Source organism: Dromiciops gliroides, chromosome 2 (genome assembly GCF_019393635.1).
Source record: "Dromiciops gliroides isolate mDroGli1 chromosome 2, mDroGli1.pri, whole genome shotgun sequence".
Lineage (NCBI taxonomy): Eukaryota > Metazoa > Chordata > Mammalia > Microbiotheria > Microbiotheriidae > Dromiciops > Dromiciops gliroides.
In genome coordinates this window covers 698,897,943-698,920,397 of record NC_057862.1, presented here as the reverse complement: position 1 = coordinate 698,920,397, position 22,455 = coordinate 698,897,943, and the positions used below count along the sequence as shown (strand labels likewise).

Genomic DNA, 22,455 nt, shown 5'->3' with positions numbered 1-22,455 from the left:
CCCAAACTTCAGCCATACATACACAATGTGTTCAGCTGAGGGCACCTAGTGGCGATAGGCGGTCTGGTTCTAGGAAGGACGCCACAGAGATCAAAGCCAGCTTTACCCCCTTCACATTTCTATTAAGCACCTGTTGTGGGCATCAGCAGCATGGCCAAGTATGGGGAGGAGGAAAACAGGAGACCTTGCCTGCCCCTGCAGAGCTCTGAACAGACTTACCAGTATAAGGATCCATATGGAGAGTCTTGTTCTTTTTTTAAATAAGAAACATTTTTATTTGTAGTTTTGAGTTCCAAAATGTATCCCTCCCTCCCCCCCCTCCAAGGTGGTAAGCAGATATGGGTTATACATGTGCAATTATGTCCAACATGGCCATACTAGTCATTTTGTACAAGAAAATAAATAAAAGGAAACCACGTGAAAGAAAGTGAACAATAGCACGCTTCAGTCTGTGCTCCATCCATATATCACTTCTTTCTTTGGAGGCGGAGAGTGTTTTATCAATGATCCTTTGGGATTGTCTCAGATCCTTATATGGTTGAGAATAGTTAAGTCATTCACAGTTCTTCATCAAACCCTACTGCTGTCTCTGTGCACAATGTTCTCTTGGTTCTGCTCACTTCACTCTACATCGGTTCATACAAGTCTCTCCAGGCCTTTCTGAAATCATCCTGCTTGTCATTTCTTACAGCACAATATTCCACCACCATCATATACCACAGTTTGTTTAGCCATTCCCCAATGGATGGGCATTCCTCTGATTTCCAATTCTTGGCCACCACACAAAGAGCTGCTAGAAATATTTTTGTACAAATAGGGCTTTTCCTCTTTTGGGGGGACATCTTTGGGATGTAAACCTAGGAGGGGCATTGCTGGATCAAAGGGTATGCACGGTTCTATAGCCTTTTGGGCAGAGTTCATTTGGTCATTCTTGTGTTAAACAGATTCCTTTGATGCTGTGGGGCACATAGGAAGCACTTAAGAAATGCTTACTTGATTGCTACCACGTACTTCAGAGGAAGGACTGGTAACATCCAGGAAGGATGGGAAATTCCCAAGCTGCCATATGCCCACAGCTCTGGCCTCCTTTGGACTGGGCATAGTTACCACCTCTAGCCCAGACCCCAGGCCCCCCTCCCCAGCCCACCCCCACACATACTGCCTCCCTCCTGTGTACCTTCTCCTCCTTCCTTTCCAACCAGAGCTCTGGGAACAGTGATCAGGTCACACTTGCCTGGTGACATCAGTTACCATCCCCATGACTTCTCTGTCCAGAACTTCCTCCTTGGCCCCCACACCCCCAGAGATGCATCAGACTGTTTCTTGACAGCAGGCACTTGATTGTATTTGTCTCTCTAATGCCGACCACTTAGTAAGCTGTAATAAATGCCTCCTTCTTCATTTCATTAGTCATCGCTATGTCCAGATACACTAAAGAAATACAAATGCCTAGTTTCAAAAGGCCTAAAAAGTGGCAAAGGTCATTCCTGATGGGGAATTAGGAAGGCTTCCTGAAGAAGCTGGCGTCTGGGCCTTATCCGATGTGGAGGATCCCAAGCCAAGGCCGGGGGGGGGGGGGGGCGGGAGGCTACAAAAGTGCAGAATTCGTGGAGGGGAGAAATGTGAGATAAGGCTGAGCACACAGGGAAGCACCTACAGGGAAGGCCTACAGGGCCAAGCAGGAGAGCCTGAGCCTTCCTCAGAGCCCAAGGGCAGACCAAGTGTTTGGGACAGAAGAATGTGTGTGAAGTGAACCATCAATAGGAAAAAAGGCTTTGGAAGGGGTCAGCAAGAAGTCACAGGAAACGGATGCCTTGGGTCCTCTTCTGCAGCAGGCTCTGGTCGGGTGAGTCCCTCTCTTGGGTCTGTGCCTGAGGGCATCATCCTAGAGCTCTGGCCCCGGGATCAGAGCAACAGCCCCAGGGGTCACTTCTCTGCCTTGACCCCCATCTGGAGTCAGAGACAGCCACAGAGTCTCCCCTCTAGGGTCCGCTCCAAGATCCCCTCTCCTGGGAAGAAAAATAGCACCACAGTCCCCAAGGCTTCCATTTCTCTCCCTCTGGAGTCGCCACCACAGTGCTAGGTTCCTGTTCTTCCCTGGAGCTGACCCCGAGATCCCAATTCCTCCATTCTACTTAAAGAGCATGACTTTAATGCCAGAGTAGGCTCAGACCACCAGACATGGCAGGGAGTCCTTGGAAGGAACGGAGCTGGGAACAGCAACAGTGGTGGTCACCTACTGCGGATGACGTGCACCACCAATACTGTCTCCCGTTGCTCTAAATGAAATAAAGCTTCATGGGTGCATCCTCACAGCAAACACTGGCATTTAATGGACTATATCACCGTAAGGAATAGAGGGAGACAGGAGTCCAGAGTGACCAAGGTGGCACTGATCTGAGACATCCTCTCCAAGCTAAACATTCACATTCAGCAAAAGCTGCAGCCCCAAGGCAAGGTGACTACCAGAAGACTTGATGCCAAGATTACAATGCTCCTGAGTGCGGAGAGTTTGCTGCTAACTCCGAGAGAAGGCTGAGCACAGGGTTGGCAGAGTAAGGAGAGTAGAACCACGGATACTGGAACAGCAGGAGCGTAAAAAGAGACAGCTTTGCAAGGCTTAAGAAGTCTTACCAAAGCAATGGTGATGGAGAATGCCGCCCGCCCATCCCTGACAAAGAGGAGGCAGCAGACTCCAGATGTAGAATGAGACACACATTTTCTTTGACCAGACTTATTTGTTTCAAAGGTTTTGTTTTCCTTGTTTATCCTCAGTGAAGGAAAGGGAATGGAGGAAGGGAAAAACTTGATAAATGAACAAAATTAAGACAGTCATAGACAGTACTTGCATGCATTGTCTCATTTTTAAGTGTCTTTTTTTCCCTTTCTCAAAGTGAGGGAGGTGGGAAGGGAAATAAACGCTCGTTAATTATGAACATAGTTTACAAAACAGAAAATCAATGATTAATACACCTTTATTAAGCACCTACCACGTGCCCCAAACTACCAGGCAGTGGGGTTACAGAGACGAAAATGAAATCGCATCTGCCCTCAGGAAGCTTACGTTTTATCAGGGAGAAAACATGCCCTACATAAGCAGTCGATCCTTATCGTTCCTTGATTCCTACTGCACATCTGTCTACTCGCCATTTATCTCACCCCCAAAACTAATACTCATGGATCTCTCCTGGTCATTCAGGAACATACCCAGAGCTGTGAAAGATCCAAGCTGCCGACGTACACATCCCCAGCCGCAGCTGCACTGCCTTCTTGGTTCAGCTTCCACACTACATCAAGTATCCTTTCTGATGTCAATCCGGTGCCGTGGTCTTCACGTCTGTGCTTTGAGTCGCTGATGTGGCCGTTTAGAACAGCCCGAGTGTAGGGCCTAAGAAGGCCATGATGTGACTTTTGGAGAAAACACCCACGTCAGACAAGCTTTACTTCATCATAAATGACAAGGCTGTTGGCCATCAGTTGGCTATTTGTGAATCCACATTCAGAAAAAGGAAGGGGAAATGCACCAATCTGTACGTGAGGCCACATCACAAAGTGCTGAAGGAAATGCTGACCCAAGGCGTGAAGGAATCTAACTCATATTTCCGTAGAACTGACAGTGTTTGCTAATCTAATTTCATGTTGACTTCACAGAACAGAACTACAACAAATGATGAGAACCAACTGGATCTTTTAAGTACCAGGTGATTGGGAGTGTGAGGCACTAAACTCTAGGGAGAAGTGAGAAGGATCACGTGTAGGTGCAACATCTAAGCTAAGCTTTGAACAAAGCGAGGGGTTCTCAAGAGGTGGAGGCGAGAAGGGGGTGCCCTGCAGACAAAGGGGGCCCTTTGGGCCTCAGATACCAGAGACTGAGAGACAACATTCGCCCTCTCCAACCCATTCTCTGTGTGCTCTCAAAAGCATGCCACAGTGATTCACAAATCGCACCTGTTAGTTTTTTCAGTATGTTGGGAATTTGATTCAACAGTGCCAAGACAGGCTCCATGTCCATCTAAGATAAGCTTATTGGGGAGGCAAGGGGCTTTCCTACTACCTCACCTCCTTTTGCATGGAGGTCACTGTGAATGGATCTAGGTTCTGGGAAGGCTCTGGAGAGGGTCTGGCCATTTAAGGTAGGGGAGAATTTGACAAGAAGGAAAGAAAATGGAAGGAGCCGCTCCAAACAGCAGAGCCTGAGCAAGGAGATCCATTAGTCAATCAATAAACATTGATGAGGTTCTTTCTATGTGTCAGGCATTGTGCTAAGTGCTAGGGATACCAAAAAAAAAGGTAGAAATCTTTACCTCAAGGAGCTTATAATCCACCACAGAAGACAACACGCAAACAAATATATAAAAAGGAAATAACTAACAGAGGGGAAGCGTGAGAATTAAAAGGGGTTGGGAAGGACTTCCAGTAGAAAGCGGGATTCTGTCTGGGACTTAGAGGAAGCCAGGAAGATCAGTGGTCAGAGCAGGATATCCCAGGCAAAAGGGCGTGGCAGGTAATTGATAACAATTGGATCAACATCATCTGAACCATAGGATTTACTAGCAAAACTGGCACAAAAACCAGTCAACGGCGGGGCGGCTGGGTGGTGCAGTAGAGAGCACTGACCCGGCTTCAAGAGGACCCAAGTTCAAATCTGGCCTCAGACACTTTACACTTACTGTGTGACCCTAGGCAAGTTACTTAACCCCAAATGCCTCACCCAAAAATCCAAAAAAAAGTCAATGGACTGCACAGCCAGTCCCAAGACTCTGAATACAGATCGAATCAAGTGAAGAACAGTTAATTAAAAGGAAACTACTAAGAGGATACAAACCGGCATACAAAATCCGCCAATCAGATTTCTAACTGGAGGAAAGATTAAGGGATTTCCAAATTGAGAGGAGGGTGTTTACTGAGTGTGGGGGCTGGGGAGGGAGGAAGAGGGCCCGATCCAAATTGCATCTTAGGGGCTGGATGGAGGGTGGATTTGAGGCAGCCCCACCAGCCGCTCCTGCTATCATGTAGGTGTGGCATGATGAGGGCCTGCACCAGGGTGGGGGCAAGGTCGGAGGAGAGAAGGGGATCTATTTGAGCAATGGTGCCAAGGTAGACTCTGCAGGCCTTGGCAACAGCTAGGATATGGAGGGGGGAGGTTAAGGAGTCCCGGATCCCTCTCAGGTTTGGAGGCTGGGGCACTGGGAGTGGGGTGCTGCCCTCTACCATAATAGGGCAGGGAACGGGGGCAGGGGAAGAGGGTTTAGGAGGAAAGATAACGAGTTCTGTTTGGGCCATTTGGAGTTTCAGATGTCTCCGAGACAGACGTTCAGTTCTAGACTCTGAAGGGCAGTTGGAGATGAGAGTTCAGAGGTAAACAGAGAGAGTGGGACAGGATGGGGAGATCTGAGAGTCCTCAGCACAGAGATGGTCATTAAATCCAGGGAGCTGAGGAGACCCCCAAGGGAAGCAGGACGGGGGGAGAAGAGCAGAGAGCCCAGGACAGAGCCCTGGGCACCCCTGAGGTTGGAGGTGCAAACCTGGAGGAGCAGCAGACAGGTGTTCCCTGAGAAGCGAGAGCAGGGTCCACTGCTATTACAATCTGTAATATCTGCGTCAGATACAAATCCACCCAACATAAGTACAATTGGGGGGTGATTTTAAAGGATAGTAACAAAATATACTCTTTAAAAGGTAGAAAGAAGGGAGAGAGGAATGGAAGCGGGGTGTAAGCACAAGCCTTCCTGCCACTAGAGGTCAGTCAACATCACTGGAAAATCGTCAACGGTAACAAAGCACTGACTGCCTGCAGAAGCCTCCAGGTCACAAACGCACGGCCTTCCAACGAGGTCTGTCCAGTGACCCACACTGCAGCACGTCCTCATTGCGGAAGGCTGCCGGGAAGCCGAGCCCCGGGCAATGACCCCTCCCCACGGGGGCTGGGGGGCTGGCTGGGCAGAATCTGTGCTGTTGGCACAGTCCTCAGGACCCTTCTTGTGGAGGGCGGCAGCCTGCACTACTAGGCCACGGCCACACGAGAAACGCCGACTGCAACGGGTTCGGTTTTCCAGGCATTCCTCAGCACACGGGGCAGTAGTCACAGGTTAGGAAGACATTCACCCAACACGGCATGGGTATAGACACATAAATTGGACAGATGATTGGACAGCCTGGATAGACTGATTAGAGAGAGGGGGAGGGGAGGGACTGACTGGCGCCTAGCAGGATCCATCTTGGGTCCTCCGAAAGGACATTGGCTACTCAGTGATTCAGTCCCCGAGGGCACTGGACAGCCAAGCATTTGCTATAATAAATGCCATAATGGAGCAATAACTCAGCGTGCCACTGAGCAGTGATCAGGTTAAAGGTGTTCAGTGATGTGTCCTGGATACCAGAGGCTCTTAAGGATTATTCACCTAACTGAGCCAGACGTGACAGATGAGTATGGACAAGCTCTAACCATTCTGCCAAATTAGAAAGACTCGGTGACAGCCAGTCTGACAACCGTCAGGGGCACACTACGGTGGAGGTCAGAGGCTGACCTCAGCACGGGGAGGGCCGGGGGAGAAATAAATTTGGGGGCCATGCCAACTACAGAGAAGTTGCAATCTGCATCGGTGGAGGTATTTATGTAAACTGAATTGACTAGTGGAAGGCCTCTGGAACAGAGATGGGGACGTTCTCCCTTACTTGGAGAAAGTCATGAGCTCTCTAGGCCCCAACTTTCTCCTCAGTAGAATTAGGGAGTTCAACTCAATGATCTTAAAAGTTCCTTCCAACTCTAAAGCTGGGATCCTTTGGTAGAGACGGACAAAGAGTGAACACCAGGCAGCCTGTGCGCCACAGCCGGAGGACCTGGGTCTGAACCCAAATTCCCAAGTGTCCTACCTTCGTGGGCCTGGGGCCCTGGACTTCTCAGCTTCCACGTCTGTATATTAAGGAGACCGGCCGACTCACCTCTAAGACGCTGCTTCCAATTTTAGATAAGAGAGGAGCGCGGAGGCAAGAATGAGCAGCTGGTGTGGAGATGGCAGCTGACCACGGGGTCTGGCTCAGAGAGACCAGCTTCTCAGAAATAAGCAGAGAGGCTGGGAAGAGGTCAGTCAGCTGGGCCAGAGAAATGCCACAGGACCCCGAAGACGGGACTGACCCTGTAGAAGTCGTACACGAGGAAAATGACTGGAAAAGCTGCGAGTCCATCAGACCTTCACAGCACCGATGAGGCACCTACTCTGTGCTGGGAGGCGTGCCAAGTGTGAGGCTACGCAAGGAGGCCAGAGACAGGAGCTGACAAACTAGCAGGGGCCGACATGCAAACGATATGCATCCAGCAGGCCACATAGAGCATCGACAGGAGAGGGAAGGCCCTACAACGAAGAGTGGCCGGGAACAGCTTCCTGTGGAAGGTGAGACTGCAGTCAGGACTTCAGTGAAACCACAAGTCAGCAGTTTATCAAGCCCAAGAAAGCCCCGAGTCCAGAGATGGAGTGTCCCATTTGTGGGCAGGCCAGGAGGCCTGGGTCACTGGGCTGAAGAGAGCAAGGTGTAAGGATCAGAAAAGGAAAGGCCTTGAATGCCAGAGCGAATATGCAGCTACTGGAGTTTGCCGGGTGGGGGTGACATGGTAAGACCTGCATCTCTTTGGTGGCTGAATGAAGGATAGACTGGAGGGGGGGAGACTCGAGGCCGACCCTCCCCTAGCAGCAACTGCCCTAGTCCGGGCGTGAGGGGCCGAGGACCCGCACCAAGGCAGGGACAGGGGCGGCATCAGAGGAGAGAGATGCTGCCACAAAGGAGCCGACAGGCCTTGGTGACAGCTTGGCTACGGGGCAAAAGCGGGGACTCCAGGCTGACTCACAGGCTGGGAGCCCGAGGGACAAGGAGGGTGGCGGCGGCTGCCACGGCAACAGCAAAGGGAGGAGGAGAGACCAAGGCCTCTGCTCGGGCGGGCTGAGTTTGAGCCGTCTACTGGGCATCCAGCTCAGTCCTGCTTCTGAGAGGGCTCTGGGGCGACCCCCAAGTGAAGGAGTACAGAGGGGAGAGAGAAGAGGCCCCGGGACAGAACCGAGGCCCACCCGAGGTTACAGGGCACGGGGTCTGGAGGAGGATCCAGCCAAGGAGCAGAGAGAGAAGCTCAAAGAGAACTAGGAGAGAGCGTCCCCAAAACCTAGAGAGAAGGGAGAGTAACCCACAGGAAAGGCTACAGAGGCGCTAAGGAGAATAAGGATGGAGACAAAGGCCCACCGGCTTTGACAACTAAAAGATTACCGGTCACTTTGGAGAGGGCAGTTTGGGGGGAAGGAACAAGTTGGAAGCGCGACTTTAAGGGCTTAAGAGAGAGGGAGGAGGACAAGTGGAGGAACCTCTCGCTGCCTGTCTTTTTTGCTTAAGGTTTTTTTTCCCAATTACATGTAAAGATATTTTTTTGAGCTCCCCTCCTTCCCCCCTCCCAAAGCCAGCAAGCAGTCTGATATAGGTTATATGTTAAACATACTTTCACATTAGTCATGTTGTAAGAGAAGCATCAGAACAAATGGAAAAAAGCAAGAACAGAACAACAACGAAGGTGAAAACTGTCTGCTTCAGTCTGCATTCGGACGCCATAGCTCTTTTTCTGAATGGGGAGAGCATTTCCCACCATGAGTCTTTTGCCCATGTCTTGGGTCACTGCACTGCTGAGAAGAACCAAGTCTTCCAACGTTGACCATCACACAGTGACGCTGATACACTGTTCTCTTGGTTCTGCTCGCTTCACTCAGCATCGTTTCATGTTAAGTCTTTCCTTGAAGCCCATCTTTTAGAGGAGTTTAGCTACGGGGAGAAGGGATATAGGAGGACAGCTGGTGGGGAACAGAAGGGTCAAGCGAAAGGTTTTTGAAGATGGGGAGACATGGGCATGTCAGTGGGGAGGAGGAAGGAGCCGGGAGATAGGGAGAGACTGAAAATAAGAGAGTGATCATGACAGAAGACGGCATGGAATGGGGTCTTGAGCAGACAGAGGGGTCTGCCCTGGTAAGGCACTTCTTCATGGGAGACAGAGGGGAAGGACAGAGGACACCTGAGGCATGGGAAATGAGGCAGAGGGGAGAAGAGGGAACCCACAGCAAACAGCCGCCATTTTTCTGTAAAATAGGAGGCAGGGAGAGTGGGGGAGGGGGAGCCACGGTGCAGAAGAGCCACAGTGGAGGCTCAGCAGGGTGCCTGGTTGAGGCTGTGTTAACAAACACCGTGGACAGTCCCAGCAGTTGCATGGTTCTCTCTCCCTCTTTCACGTGCATGTGTAGGTGCAAAGGTGAGAACGACCCGAGGCTGAAGCTCGGCCGGCACAGGTGCAGGGAGGGCAGCGTAGAGTTTTGGGATGAAGAGAAAAGGAGACAGAGAGTGGCTAGTCTAAGGGAGAGGGCCTAGGAGAGGACTCCAGGGTCAAGGGAGGGAAGAGGGACAGGTGAAAAGCCAACAGATTCTGGTGGGAGTCCCTGAATACGGAGGTGGTGCATTTGGGGCAGAGTCACTGGGAAAACTAGAGCAAGAGCATCCATACAGGAAACTAGCATCTGAGACTTAGTGGAAATCAACTGAAAAGTTAATTCAGTCTCTGTACAATTCACTGTTTCACCGTCAAGAAAGAAGCTCAACAAAAGTCAGACTCAAGTTGCATGTCATTTAAACGCTTTAATACAGATGCTGCATTCAAGAAACCAAGCATTAACAATGATTTTTTTCAATGAATTTGCCATTTTTCACCCAAGAATTTCAGTGTCATTGAAGTTGTTCAACAAAAACACATGATATGCATTATCATACAGAACAATTCCGATTCTTAAAAATTAAATGCCAACAATTCTGGTGATGCTGCGAATGGAGCTTCATATTTATAAACCACTCACATATAAAGTCCCTCAATGGCCGAAACGACCTCAAAAACGGGAGGAAAACCCTGAAGCAACAAAAATGAAGACCCAGGACTGGCTCTTGCTCTTTCAAGTGTGACCTATAAATGCACTCGCACCAAATGGATCTTTGCCAGACTCCGTCCTGATGGTTTTTAGGGAGGCAGAATTCTAGCTCGTTTTCTGCAGTCCCTCTTCAACACTTCATGTAATTCACATGCAACTTGGTTACAGAAAAAGGAACCCAACAGCTTGTTAGAGGCGTTTCTAAAGAAGACAATGAACAAACTTCTCATTTAACTTTCAAAATGAGAAGAATGAATACTTCTGTATTTTAAAAACTTAACTGTGTGCCAAAGTCCAATATCTGAACACACCAAGGCAACTTCAAACCAAGGAATGATCTGTGGCAAAGAACAGGAGAAGTCCTATCTAGAACAGCTGAGAAATGGGGCCGACTCGAGGAGACTTGGTGCAGTATCTATTCAGGAGGAAAAGGGACGGAGGACGGGAGGAGAAGCAAATACAATGTAATCTTGAGGAGTCTGTCTAAACCCCTGCACTGCCCAGTGCCCCTTCTTGCTGATGTTCCCCTCCTGGGCCCTGCCATTCTCAGGGGGCTACCTGCCAGCAGCCCAAGCTAAAAATCTACAGGGGCTTCTAACAAAGCAGAGTCAAGGCCCAAGTTTTGGTTACGTTGTCTCAGTCACATCTGACTCTCCATCACCCCATTTAGGGTTTTTGTGGCAGGAATACTGCAGTGCTTGGGCATTTCCTTCTCCGGCTCATTTTACACATGAGGAAACTGAGGCAAACGGGGTTAAATGACTTGCCCAGGGTCATGCAGCTAGTAAGTGACTGAGGCTGGATTAGAACTCAGGTCCCTCCTTATTCCAGGCTAGATGTACTCCAGGCCAGACGTTCCACCTAACTGCCCCAAAATCCCAACACCAAAAAAAAGTATTTTAAAAATCAAACGGCTTTTTAAAAATAATCTTTTTGGGATTTTCCCTCAACATGTATCAGGACCATACAAAGCAGCCAAAATCTGTCAAAACAAACAATTATCTAATTAAAAAAGACAAATTCAATGAGAAACCAAAGCCAGTCCGACATCTGCCATGTGCTTCCTGCTGCCTTGAAGTTGTTCTACTTGTGTGCCACTTAAATCTGAACCAATTAACTGCTTTCCAGCAATTGTTACTTCATTAAAACTTTCTAAATTTAAAGTTGACAAGGACTTCCAGAAGAAACATTTTATTTTAGCAGTATCATCGGGCTTACACAAGCGTAAAACTACTTTAAATTTGTCTAAAACAAGAAAAAATTCCATTCTCTAAAGGAACTTAGCAAAATATACCCTTCCAAATTGTGTCTATTTCTCCCATTGGCAAATATAAAACATCCCCCTGGGAAAGATACAAGACAAATGAAAACTGCTACAGAAACTGGGACAGTGATCAAACTTGGGTTTAAAAGCCAAAGTTGTGAAATCTTTTCAATTCAACATTCATTTAAAGAGTTTAACCAAAAAAAAAAATACAAACAAAAACAAAACCTCCCAGATGGACGGGAAAGCAAAGTCTCCTCATGAAATGCAATTCTTCTTCAGCTGCATATCCCCTAAGTGAAGAAAATCGCTGGCATCTTCAACAGCTAAGGAAAGAAACCACAGAATTATTTGATATTTTATTACAAGAAAATAACAAATGTTATGTTCAAACAAGACCACTTCCGTCCCGTATGTAGACAGCAATGCCATCAGACCCATATGAACTTTTAAGGGGCGGTTTTCAGTGCCTGGTCATGCTCATTTCTGGATGCTATTTTCCCACAATCATCGTCCCTCACAGAGTAGATCTGGGAATACTGCGGATCTGGCTGTGCCACTGTCGGCTAACACAGACAGCACCTACACAACCCCCCCCCCCCCCGCGCCTCCCCCCGCCCCGGGGACCTTCTCCCTCAGCGCCCAAAATGCTGTCCTCAGGGGCAGATCTGAAGAGGGCTCCCTGTGGTCTCTAAGACACCACTCCAGGAATGGCTTTTCTGTTTCCTCCCCCTCCCTCACCTGGTGACCAGGTCAAGGCCTTCTCTCTGCCAGCCTCTGTCCTCTGCTCACCTCGGCCTCAGAGCCCAGCTTTCATTCACCGACACTGTAGTTATCTGTAGTTAGTCACTTTATGGGCGTCCTATTTCCCCAGGTCAGAACGTCTTGCTAGTCCCCAGCCCCTAGGCCAGGACCCAGACCACAGTGGGCCCTTCTTAAATGTGTGACAGATTTCATTCCTTCTTCACTGGGTACCAAAGTATCCAAATTGTACTTGCTGCCCTGCAGGACTCAGAATACTGACCGACACAAACTCTACTCCTACTGATCTCCACAAGTGAGTCTAACCACTATTTCTGTGTCCTCAGTGCTCCCAAAATAAATACCAGAATGTCCTACCAACCACCTTGACATTTCCTAAGATGGGGCTTCCTCCCCACTCTGCCCCGCCCCAGGTCCCTGGAGTCCCAGAGGCCTTCCTCTCACCTCTCAAGCATTCCCATACAACTCTCTCTCTCCCTCTGTTCCTCATCTTATAAGTCACCTCAGACCTCAAATCACACCTGGCAGTGCCTTCTGCCTCCAGGAAAGGCCCCAAGATTGCAATCCTAACTTCTCCATCCTTATCCCTGGACCTTTGCAAGGAACGTTTACATGTTGTCTCACTCCCTGACAATTGAAGATTTTTGCCCATATTTACATTCCCAGTGTGCTTAGCAGGGGGTCTGGCACAAAGAAAGTGCTAGATAAATGCACACGGCTTGATTTTTTTCACTGCAAGATGCTCAATACCCACAACTCTTCCCATCACTCAGGAACTCCAATTTTAAGGATGCCCCCTTTGAGAGCCATGTCTCCCTTTACTGAGGGCACCCGCTCACGCCCCGAGTGTTCTCAATGGACTCTGCTGACCGTAAGCAGGGGAACAAGTTGTGCCAAAGGCCTCTCATGACATCCCCCTACTCCAGCATGCCTCCAATCTGGCTCCCACCCCCTAAGCCAGGCTCGAGGGAAGTCATTCTCTCCTCCTCTCCCCCATCTTCCTAGACCCTCCATCGAAGTCAAACCTGCCTGGTGGCCATTCCTGGTCCATCTCCTGGCTGTGCCACAGCCCAGGCCAAGCCCCTGTGCTTCCTCACCCTCACCTCTTGGGATCCCCAGCTTTCTTCAGAGCTCGATTCAGGGGCCATCTCCTCCAGGAAGCTTTCTCCCCTACCTGGCCGCTCTCTCCCCGGCCTCCACCCTCCTCACACCCGGTCCCCTTCTTTGCAGACTGCCCCATCCCACTCACCACTGGGCAGGAGCCATTTGTTTCCTCTTTGTCCCCGTTCCTTCCTGTGCCCAGGACAGTGCCTGAATATGTCAATACAATACACGCAGCTGAGCTGAATGGACTTGAGGGTAGGGAGACAAGAGGTGAATGAATGAATGAATGACTTTATCAGGTGTTTCCCCTTGCCAAGCACTGTGCCAAGTGCTGGGGACACAGAGAGGAAAACCAGACGGCCCCTGCTCTAAAGCATTTCACGTTCCAGTCGGAGACAACGTGTAGGGAAGCTTTCAGCTACAGGTCAGATGGAAAGATTCCCTGGTTCCCCTGAGATTGAGCCATTGGGCCGTAGGTTCCTGTAGGAACTGTCCTGCCTCGAGCTGCTTCTCCCCAGGGAATGCTTCCCAGGATGATGGCTGGGGGTGCTCGGGCTCAGGGGCCTGGGCTGTCTCCAGCGAGGTCAGGGGGGAGATGGTAGTCAAGGCAGCGGGGGGGGGGGGGGGGGGGGAGGGAGGGTGGTGGCAGACTTGCTGGGGCTGTTCTGCCTCCCGCCCTCCCTCAGGGTGCCTGGCTTGCTGCTCCCAGGTAGGCTGGCTCATCTGCCTTCGAGGGGAGCAGGTGGTTGGCAGCTGGGGGCCGTGACTGGCCCCCTCTCCCCAACACTATGGCTGTGAGGACTGTACTCTCCTCCGTGGCCTTATCGTGGAGACTTCACAGCCCTCACGCCTGTTGCGTCCATCCTGTTTGCTGCCTGGAAGGTAGGGACAAACGGGTCAGCAAGGGCTGCCCAGACTCAGCTCTTCCTCAGAAGGCCCAAAGAGGGACTGGGGCAGGACGGCCTACTCAGGAGACAGCTTGGAAGACCATGACCCTAAGGAGAGGACAAGGGCCACACAGGACACCATTCCCTGGAGTGTAAAAGCCCAGCTTGTCATCAGAAGATCAGCCTTTACTCCTTACAACCCCCAGGGCCGCAGGCAGTCACTTCTCTCCTCCCCGAAATGAAGAGACCGAATCAGACGGCCCTTAACATCTCAGCTCAGACCATGGTCTTGTAAGAGGGGGAAATACCAACAGACTGAAAGGTGACGAGCACTTCCCAGGGAACCTTGTTCCAAGGAGCCAGGACCTCCTCTCCATCCCGAGCCTGCTCCCCAGTCGCTCTTCTTCTGCACGCCCATCACCACATTTCCACCTGCCCGTCTTCTACCTCACGCGGCCTACATTTTGTCAGAACTGCTGCTTCGCAACGTGCCGATGCCCTACCACACAAGGGCTCCATTTGCCTCTGCCACATCACGGAGCCGCTGCCCCATTTCTTTCCTAATCTGTATAAGCAGATGTCAATCAAGCCCCCAACAAGCACTGACTCAGCCCTTGTGTGACAAGCACTGGGCACACACAGAAAAAGCTGAAAATGCCCTTTCAGGGGCCTACCTTCTACAGGGGAAGACAAGATGTGAACATACAAATACAGGCTGGTGAGAGGAAATGAGGGCCTGAACTCGTGCGTGCGCCCATGTGTGCCTGTGCGTGTGAAAAGGCTGTATCTGGGAACCAAGAGAATGTGTGGGAAGATGGCAGGGTCCCCAACAGTGACCAGGAAATTCAGGAGCCTTGTGGGCCGTGGCAAAGCCCTGGGTACAGCCGAGGTAGAAGGGAGGCATGTGCCTTGAGGAACTGGCCTAAGGCTGGAAGGAGATGGGAAGCCAAGGACCAGCCTCCTGGAGAAGGAAGAATGACCCAGAGCCAGCAGATGACGGACACCAGGATGTGGCTGAGGTGATAGACGCGGGTATTTATTCTGGATACGACCAAAGCCCACAGGAAGAGGGTCTGCTGAGGGATCTCCAGACAGGGCAATAGGAGCAAGGACTATTCCCCCTTTCCTCTTTCAGGACTCGTGTGGCGGGGGAGAAGCAGGGGGAGTGAGCCAGGTGAGGTGGGGGTGGGGATCAGAGGGAGCGGCCTAACAAGAAGGGATCCTCTGTCCCCAGAAGCTGGTCTCTCCAAGACCAGATAACCCAATCCGGGGCCTTCTGTCCATCTTTATTCAGTGGACCTGTTAGCAGAAAGAAGCCAGGACAAGGGACCCGTCTTCCTTTGCCATGGTATTAAAGACAAGTGCGCTCCTGGTGCCCTCCGGCCCCGCCCGCACCGGTCCTCTTCTCTGTATGACTGTTAGCTCCAACCATTGTCTCTCTGGCCTTGGTCTGTCCCTCCAACAACTTTCCCTGGGCACCAGACGGGCATCCCCCCCAGCCCCGGCTCATCACTGCTTCTGATGTCACAATTTCTACCTTTTCCTCTCTGTTTGGGATGAGGCATCTGGCACGCCCTCCTCCTCTCACATCCAATCAGGTATTAAGTCTTGTGCTGACCGCGAGTAGGGAGCAGCGCTCTCTGGGGAACGAGGTGCCCTCCCGAAGCCTCGCCCCAGGGTCCTCCCTCACTCTCACTCAGATTTCTACTTCTCCAGTCTGAGGCTGGCACCGTCACTCCCCACCTGGAAAGCCTCCAGTCTCTCCCTGCAGTGCAGGGCCTGGCATTCGCCCTGTTCTCAGTGCCCAGTCACACTGCCAATACCCCACCTCACCACAGTTCCTCACACTCCCACCCCTCCCACCACACTGGCCCTCATTTCTGCCTACAGAGGCCCCCCGCACGGCTGGTCGTCACCTATACACCTTCACCCGAGGTTCCTTCCTATGCCTGGAAAGCCCTCCCCTGCTCTGGCTCCAGCCTGACATCCAGCTCAAACCAATGCTCAACACTCAGAAGCCTCCACACCGCCAGAAAGGGCCTCACCAAAGCCAGCTTGCTCTGTACTTCTCCCAGGCATCTTGGGCTCGTTTGCAAATACATCCCATTCCCTTTCCAGGCCTCACACCTGCCCCAAGGGAACATGAAGAGCGGCTGACTCAGTCCTCAAACGCCTACTAGATCAGATGAGTCCAATCACTGCTACTGTGGGGAGGGGAAAGGAACAGGAAATTCTGTCATTCAGGCTCTTTGCAGGTACTCACCCTCATCATACCCTGCGGAACTGCAGCAGGCCTCAAGGCTTCCAGAACGAGTTTCCTTTTGAACAGTGGTCGGCAAACTGATGCATAAGTGACCAGAATTCTCACCTCCCTCCTCTGAAAAACAAGAGGAACAAAACAGCTCTGGGTTTGTGAGGGTTAATGCACCACTCGTCTAATTATGGGTTAAGTCAAATGAGTCCCTTTTGTGAAATTTGTTTGAGCCAAACATTCTTCAGTGAAGAGAATCTTGGTACTTAAATCCTAACATGGTAACATTGCGGGTGGGGGGAGCTGGGGATTTACCCATTTTAGTCCCATTTACTGCAATAAAAGAGCAGCTGGTTTTCATCTGTTTTCACCAAGGAATGAATTCACTTCTCTAAAGCAGATAATATACTTAGAAATAGAGTTTTCTTACACTCTACTCATCCTTCTTTAAAAACACAGAAATCAAGGTCAAATCATTCTTCTTAAGTTCTACAGCAGTATTGGCCCAAACAACTCAATGTCTTTTCATTTCAAAGCTTGCTAGGTTCAAACAAGACAATTCTGAAAAGAGATGACTACCATTGTGTCTGCTCCTAACTCAATCCATCCAGCTAGGGCCTTGGTCCCAGAATCGACAGACTTCCATTTCTAAGGGACTACTTTTTGATGTCTGCCCCTGAAAACATAAACAATGTGCTGAAAATTAAATATAGGTTTTATTTGCCCGTCTCCTACAAAAAATTAAACAGATCAGAGACAGACAGAAAAAACATAATACCCATTTATTTTGTCCCAAGAAGAAAGAAGCATGATCATGTGGAGACCCCCTCCTAAGAAGGGTGCTCAGAGACTCCCCCTTTCTGAAGGTTGTCTTTGCTCACTGGTTACAGGTGTCATCAGTTTCATTAGCATGATACAAATCGACCCAAAAGCAAATACTGTGACAAGAATGGATGTAACGCAGAGCAATTTTAACAATCTCAGTTATAACAAGTATGGAGGACATAGAGAAGCGCCATGATAGGATGACAGGATTCCAAAAAGGAGTCTGGCCAGCATGAAGACACCCAGATGTCCCCACAAGATAGGGACTCGCTGTCCTGGGGAAAGAAGTCACCAGGTAGGGACTAATCTGCTATCCATCTGGGTCCAGTTTGGAGTTCAGTCATAAAAAATACTTTTGGATAATAAGGCACCTCCATCAAATCCTGGTGGTTCTTATATTCATATTAACAATTGTCTCTTCGGTAAACATACAAACCCTGTGGCCTAGCCTTTTAAAGGCCAGCCCAGCCCACCCCATCTTTGCTGGATGATCTTACTCTGGTGCCCCCCAACTCCAGCACCTGCCCACCATGCAGCCCAGCTGGCCATTTGCTGCTCACAACATCCCATCTCTCATTTCCCTGACATTGCACAAGCTGATCCACAGGCCTGGAACGGCCTCTCTCCTGACTTCAGTCTCTTGAAACCCCCAACTCACTCAAGGTTCCATTTAGGGACTACCTTCTTCCCAGGATTCCCCTGCTCTTGCCAGCCGTTGGTGTTCACACCCCGGATCACAGCTGGGGCTGAAGAAAGGCTTGCTGCATAGATAAACCTCTTGGTTTTCACCATCATCTTCCCCACTCACAAAACCCTGCCTCCCGACACAGCCCCAACTCTTCTCTTGTCAGCCAGTGTCTCCCTCACAGCCATCTGGGCACCTACCAAGTTTCGCCTCTCTGTAGGGTCTATTTTCCCTTCATTCATTTCTTACTGCTCAACCACAGGCACAGTTGACACCCTCAGATCCAGAACTATTCATCCATGTACTTCTTTTGACCAAACGACCCCCACCTTGTATGTGAACACCTACTGGTCCCTTATTTGGGTGAGCACTCTCCAAATTCACCCCCAGAAGGGAACCTGCGGATTCACCTTCCATTTCCACACACAATTCTCTCCTGACCAGGGTCCTATTGTGCTTCTCATTACCAGATGGATATGGTGAACTGCATGGCCCATGGGCATGGCCAGAGCTTTCCCACCACTGTCGTCCCCATCCCCCAGGGTCCAAAATTTCAGGGTCGTCCTCCACTTCTCACTCTCTCAACCCCCTTTTACGATCTCTCTTGCCACGTCCTCTTGACTCCAGAGCTTGGTAAAATGTCTCCCATAAGCCCCATCTCTCTTCTGTGGCTGCCACCCCTCTGGGGCAGGCCCGCATCTCACCACACATGGGCTGTTGCTTGCACGAGCTTCTCCCCTCCAATCCATCCTCCACTCAGTTGTCAAAGTGACTTCTCTAAAGAGGCAGGTCTGATCATGTCACCTCCTTAGTAAACCCCATTGGCTCCCTCTGGCCTCCAGGATCAAACAGTCTTTTTCTTGGGGCTCCTACCTTTCTACATCTTCACACCCCCACACACTCTCCAATCTCGCCAACAGCCTCCTGCCTATTATCCCACCACCAAGACGTGCCATCTCTGGGTTCCAGGCATGTTGTTGGGCTGTGGCCAGAGCTGTCACACTCTCCCTCCTCATCGCCACCCCCTGGTTGGCTGATTGTCATTCAAAACCCCTTCTACAGGAAGCCTTTTCCTGTGCCTGGAGCCCAGGGTCTTCCCATGCCCGCTGTACTTTACAGCTGCCCACACCGCATCTCTCCCGTCCAAAGCGTGAGCTCCTCAGGAACAAAGATGGGCTGGGCCCTTCTCTGTCTTCTCAGAGACCAGCAGCGGCTGGCACTGACGCTCACCGACTCTTCTGTGCTTCAGATGCTGTGCTCAACAACAGAGACACGAGGCTTTTCTAAGAAATCATTTCTGCCCTCACGGGAGCTCCTTCCATTCCAAGGGGGAGACAACACCCAAATGGGCACAGAAAAAATCCATACACAACAGAGGAAGGATGCCCTGAGAGGGGAATAACAGCAACACCCGCCATCTGATCCTTGCCACGAGGCTGGGAGGCAAAGGTGAAGTGATGGGCAGTCAAACAGCCAGATCTGAACTCAAGTAGTCATGACTGCAGTGCTAAGGCTTCCTGCGGAAGATGGCAGGTGGGCTGTCTTAAAGAGACTCTGAGGACAGACTAAGAAAAGATGGCTTATCTTTGATTGATCACCATGACACAGAATATCTCCGCTATCTGAGCTGTCTACAGATATGTAGATACAGAGTCAGAGACAGAGAGGCGTCTCATTCTGTATTGCAACTCTCTTATTTCTCTATGAGGAGGTGGGAGCTGCTGGCACAGTGGGTAGAGCCCTGGCTTGGGAGTCAGGAGGACCCGAGTTCAAATCTGTCTTCAGGCACTAGCTGTGTGACCCTGGACAAATCACTTCACCCTTCGTGCCTCAGTTTCCTTAGCTGTCAGATGGGCTGGAGAAGGAAATGGCCAAACCCTCCAATATCTCTGCCAAGATATTCTGTCCATCACTAGACCTTTGGAATTGTGGTTGGCTTTGACACTGATCAGTTTCTAACTCCGAGTCATTTGGATATAAACAAACGTTGCTGTCACTGTATAAGTGGTATTCCCGGTTCTGCTCTCTTCCCGCTAATCACTCTTAGATCATAGCTGTATTCCACTCCATTCATATGCTAGTTGATTATTGGCTACCCCTACTATTTCAATTCCATTCTTTCTAGTATATCCTTAGCATTTGTTTTACATAGGACTAATCCCTCCCTTAACCTAGCCTCTTTCTAATTCCTTGCACCCCCCTTTGTTTCCCATTTCCCTGCTAAGTGAAATGTACTTCTGTAGCCAGCTGGCCAACTGTGTGCATATTCTTCCTTCCTTTGACCAGTTCACACAAAAGGAACATCCAGGCCAGTCGCTTCCAGCTCCCACACGTTACTCCTCCCCCTGGTTTGATGATCTGCCTACTTGCACACCCTGAACATATATTTTTCCCCAAACCTCCTTTCCTCTTCCACTTTCAGGCAGATATAGAGATAGTGAGATATGTAAATTTGCAAACAGACTGACAATACCATCTCTCTCTCTCTCTGTGTCTATGTAGAGCTTGGTTTTGCTTGGCCGTAGAGGTTTGGAACGGGAGTTTTCTTTTTTTTCATTCTCGATGGGGACCTAAACGGGACTGTGATGGAGGGAAATTTTTGCTTTAAAAAAAAAAAAAGACCACACCATGGGACACGTATGTAGCAGAGAATGGAGGCAAAAAGACTAGAAAAAAGGGCAACATGCAGTCCAAGTGAGAGATGCCTATATGAGAAGAGAGGAAGGGGAGTAAGTACCTAAGAGAAGGTGTCGAGGAAGAAACAGCAGGCCTTGGTCACAGAAAGGACACAGGGACTGAAGGAAAGGTGAGGAGTGGGAGATGATCATTTGTTGTGAGCATGCAGAATGCGAGACAGCTCTGGGGCTTTCAGTTTGAAAGAGACAATAAGCGATTTCTTTAAAAAGAAGAATTGCAAACGATGAACAGCCACGCCAACAAATGCCCCAAATCACTAGTAATAAAGGAAATGCCCATCAGAACTCTAGGTTTCATCACACACCTCGAGAATTGGTACAGGTAACAAAAGGCGAAAACGGTCAATATTGCAGGCACTATGGAAAGATGGACACACTCCTGGTCTTGCTGGGGGAGCTGTGAACTGGCCCATTGATCCTGGAAAGCAGTGTGGAACCATACTGGGAAAAGGGACTTAGTGTCCCTACCTTTTGAAGCAGGGATCTCAGTGTTAGCTAAATTGGCTAAATACAGAAAGGCCCCATGGGCCTCAAAATGTCCGTAGGAGCACTTTTAATGGAAGCCAGGCACAAGAAACAAACAGGTGCTCGCTGACCGGAGATGGACTTAAACTATGGCATATGATTTTAACAGGATATTACTGAACCACAAGAAATGATGAATATCGTAAAGAATTAATTGTTATTTGAGGTTTTTATGCCTCGGTGAGCACTGGCCTGGGGCTCCGCAAACCGCATGGTGGTCCACCCACTGGTTGTAGTCATTGCCAGGGCGCTGGCACCTCACATCATCACCACTCGCCGACGCCGACGTGGGCCTGGCAAAATTCTAATGATTAGAAGCCTAGTGAGGGCAGTCATGTGACTGTCAGAGTGGCCATCCCATTAGCTGGGGCTGGGACTGGGGGAGGAGAATTGGGCATTCTAGATGGAAGCTGAAAGGCTGCGCATTCTCACCTGATTCCTGGGCGGTGGTATTTTCTCAAGTTGTATAATTTCCCTTTCCCCATTTTATTTCCTTTCCCTTGATCCTACTGACCCTGTTTGTGTTTTTTTTTTTTAAGTTCATTCTTGTTAAAATAAATCCTGTTCTGTTTTAAGGGAGGCTGCCAGTCTCCTACCTTGCCCCAATATTGCGGTGAGCCGCTTAGCTAACACTCCCCAATTAAAAATTGGTCCCCACAATACATAGAGAAGCAGGGAAAGACACGCCCTGATGCAAAACAAAGCAAGCAGAAATAGAAAAACGATGCATACAGTAACTACAATAATAATGAAAGAGGAGAGTAAAACTAAATGACAGGTAATCATGATGACCAAGTTTGGCCTCAGAAGAGCTAAGAAAAGGCATGACTGCACCTTCTTTACATCGCAGGGGGATGGTGGGTGTTGAATACCATACATAGGCTGTCAAATAAGACTCTTGTGTTGTCATGAATTCCTCCCCTTCTTCCCCTCCCATTTAATGTTTGCTCAAAAGGGAAGCCTCCCGAGGTAAAAGAAAGGAGGGGATATCATTGAAAACAAAAAGGAGTGGAAAACATCCTTAAATATTTACTTTTTTAAAAAGTAAAAATGTTAAAAGTGAACAGTGGCCTGTACTCAGGCCACTGCTTGCTTCTGCACTGTAGCCATCATTACCTTTAAGACACTGGACCATTTCTTTGAGGTCTCTGGGCACCAGGCTTCTCATCTGTAAAATGTGGGGATCAGACTTAGTGTGTGTGCTCTTTTCCTGCTTCTGTCTGATGTCTCTTTCCATCTCCAGCAGTCTATGACACCTAGCTTCAAACTTGGGAACTGGCAACAATTGTAAAAGAAGTTAACATTATCAAAGAAATCATACAGCAGTCCAATTAAGTGTCAGATAACACCAGTGGCCAAAATAAATAATATACCGTTTGCTAACAAACTAGCACAGCGATGCAAATCCATTTAATCTCCAAAAAAAAAAATGGGACTCATCTGTGGGTTACCTACTTCGCCAGGTGAGTGTAAGGCCAGTCCTCTGTAAATCTAAAGGCACTTATAAATGCGTGT

At 49.6% G+C, this 22,455-nt stretch overlaps 1 protein-coding gene across 1 annotated transcript in view; it reads right to left on the bottom strand.

Annotated features, from left to right (window-relative positions):
- TDRD15 (tudor domain containing 15) overlaps positions 1 to 22,455 on the bottom strand; it is a 91,614-nt gene that overhangs the window by 50,143 nt on the left and 19,016 nt on the right. The window contains exon 6 of the mRNA XM_043981331.1: positions 16,222 to 16,335. Within this exon, the coding sequence (XP_043837266.1) occupies positions 16,222 to 16,335 (114 nt within the window). The remainder of the gene's footprint in view (positions 1 to 16,221; positions 16,336 to 22,455) is intronic.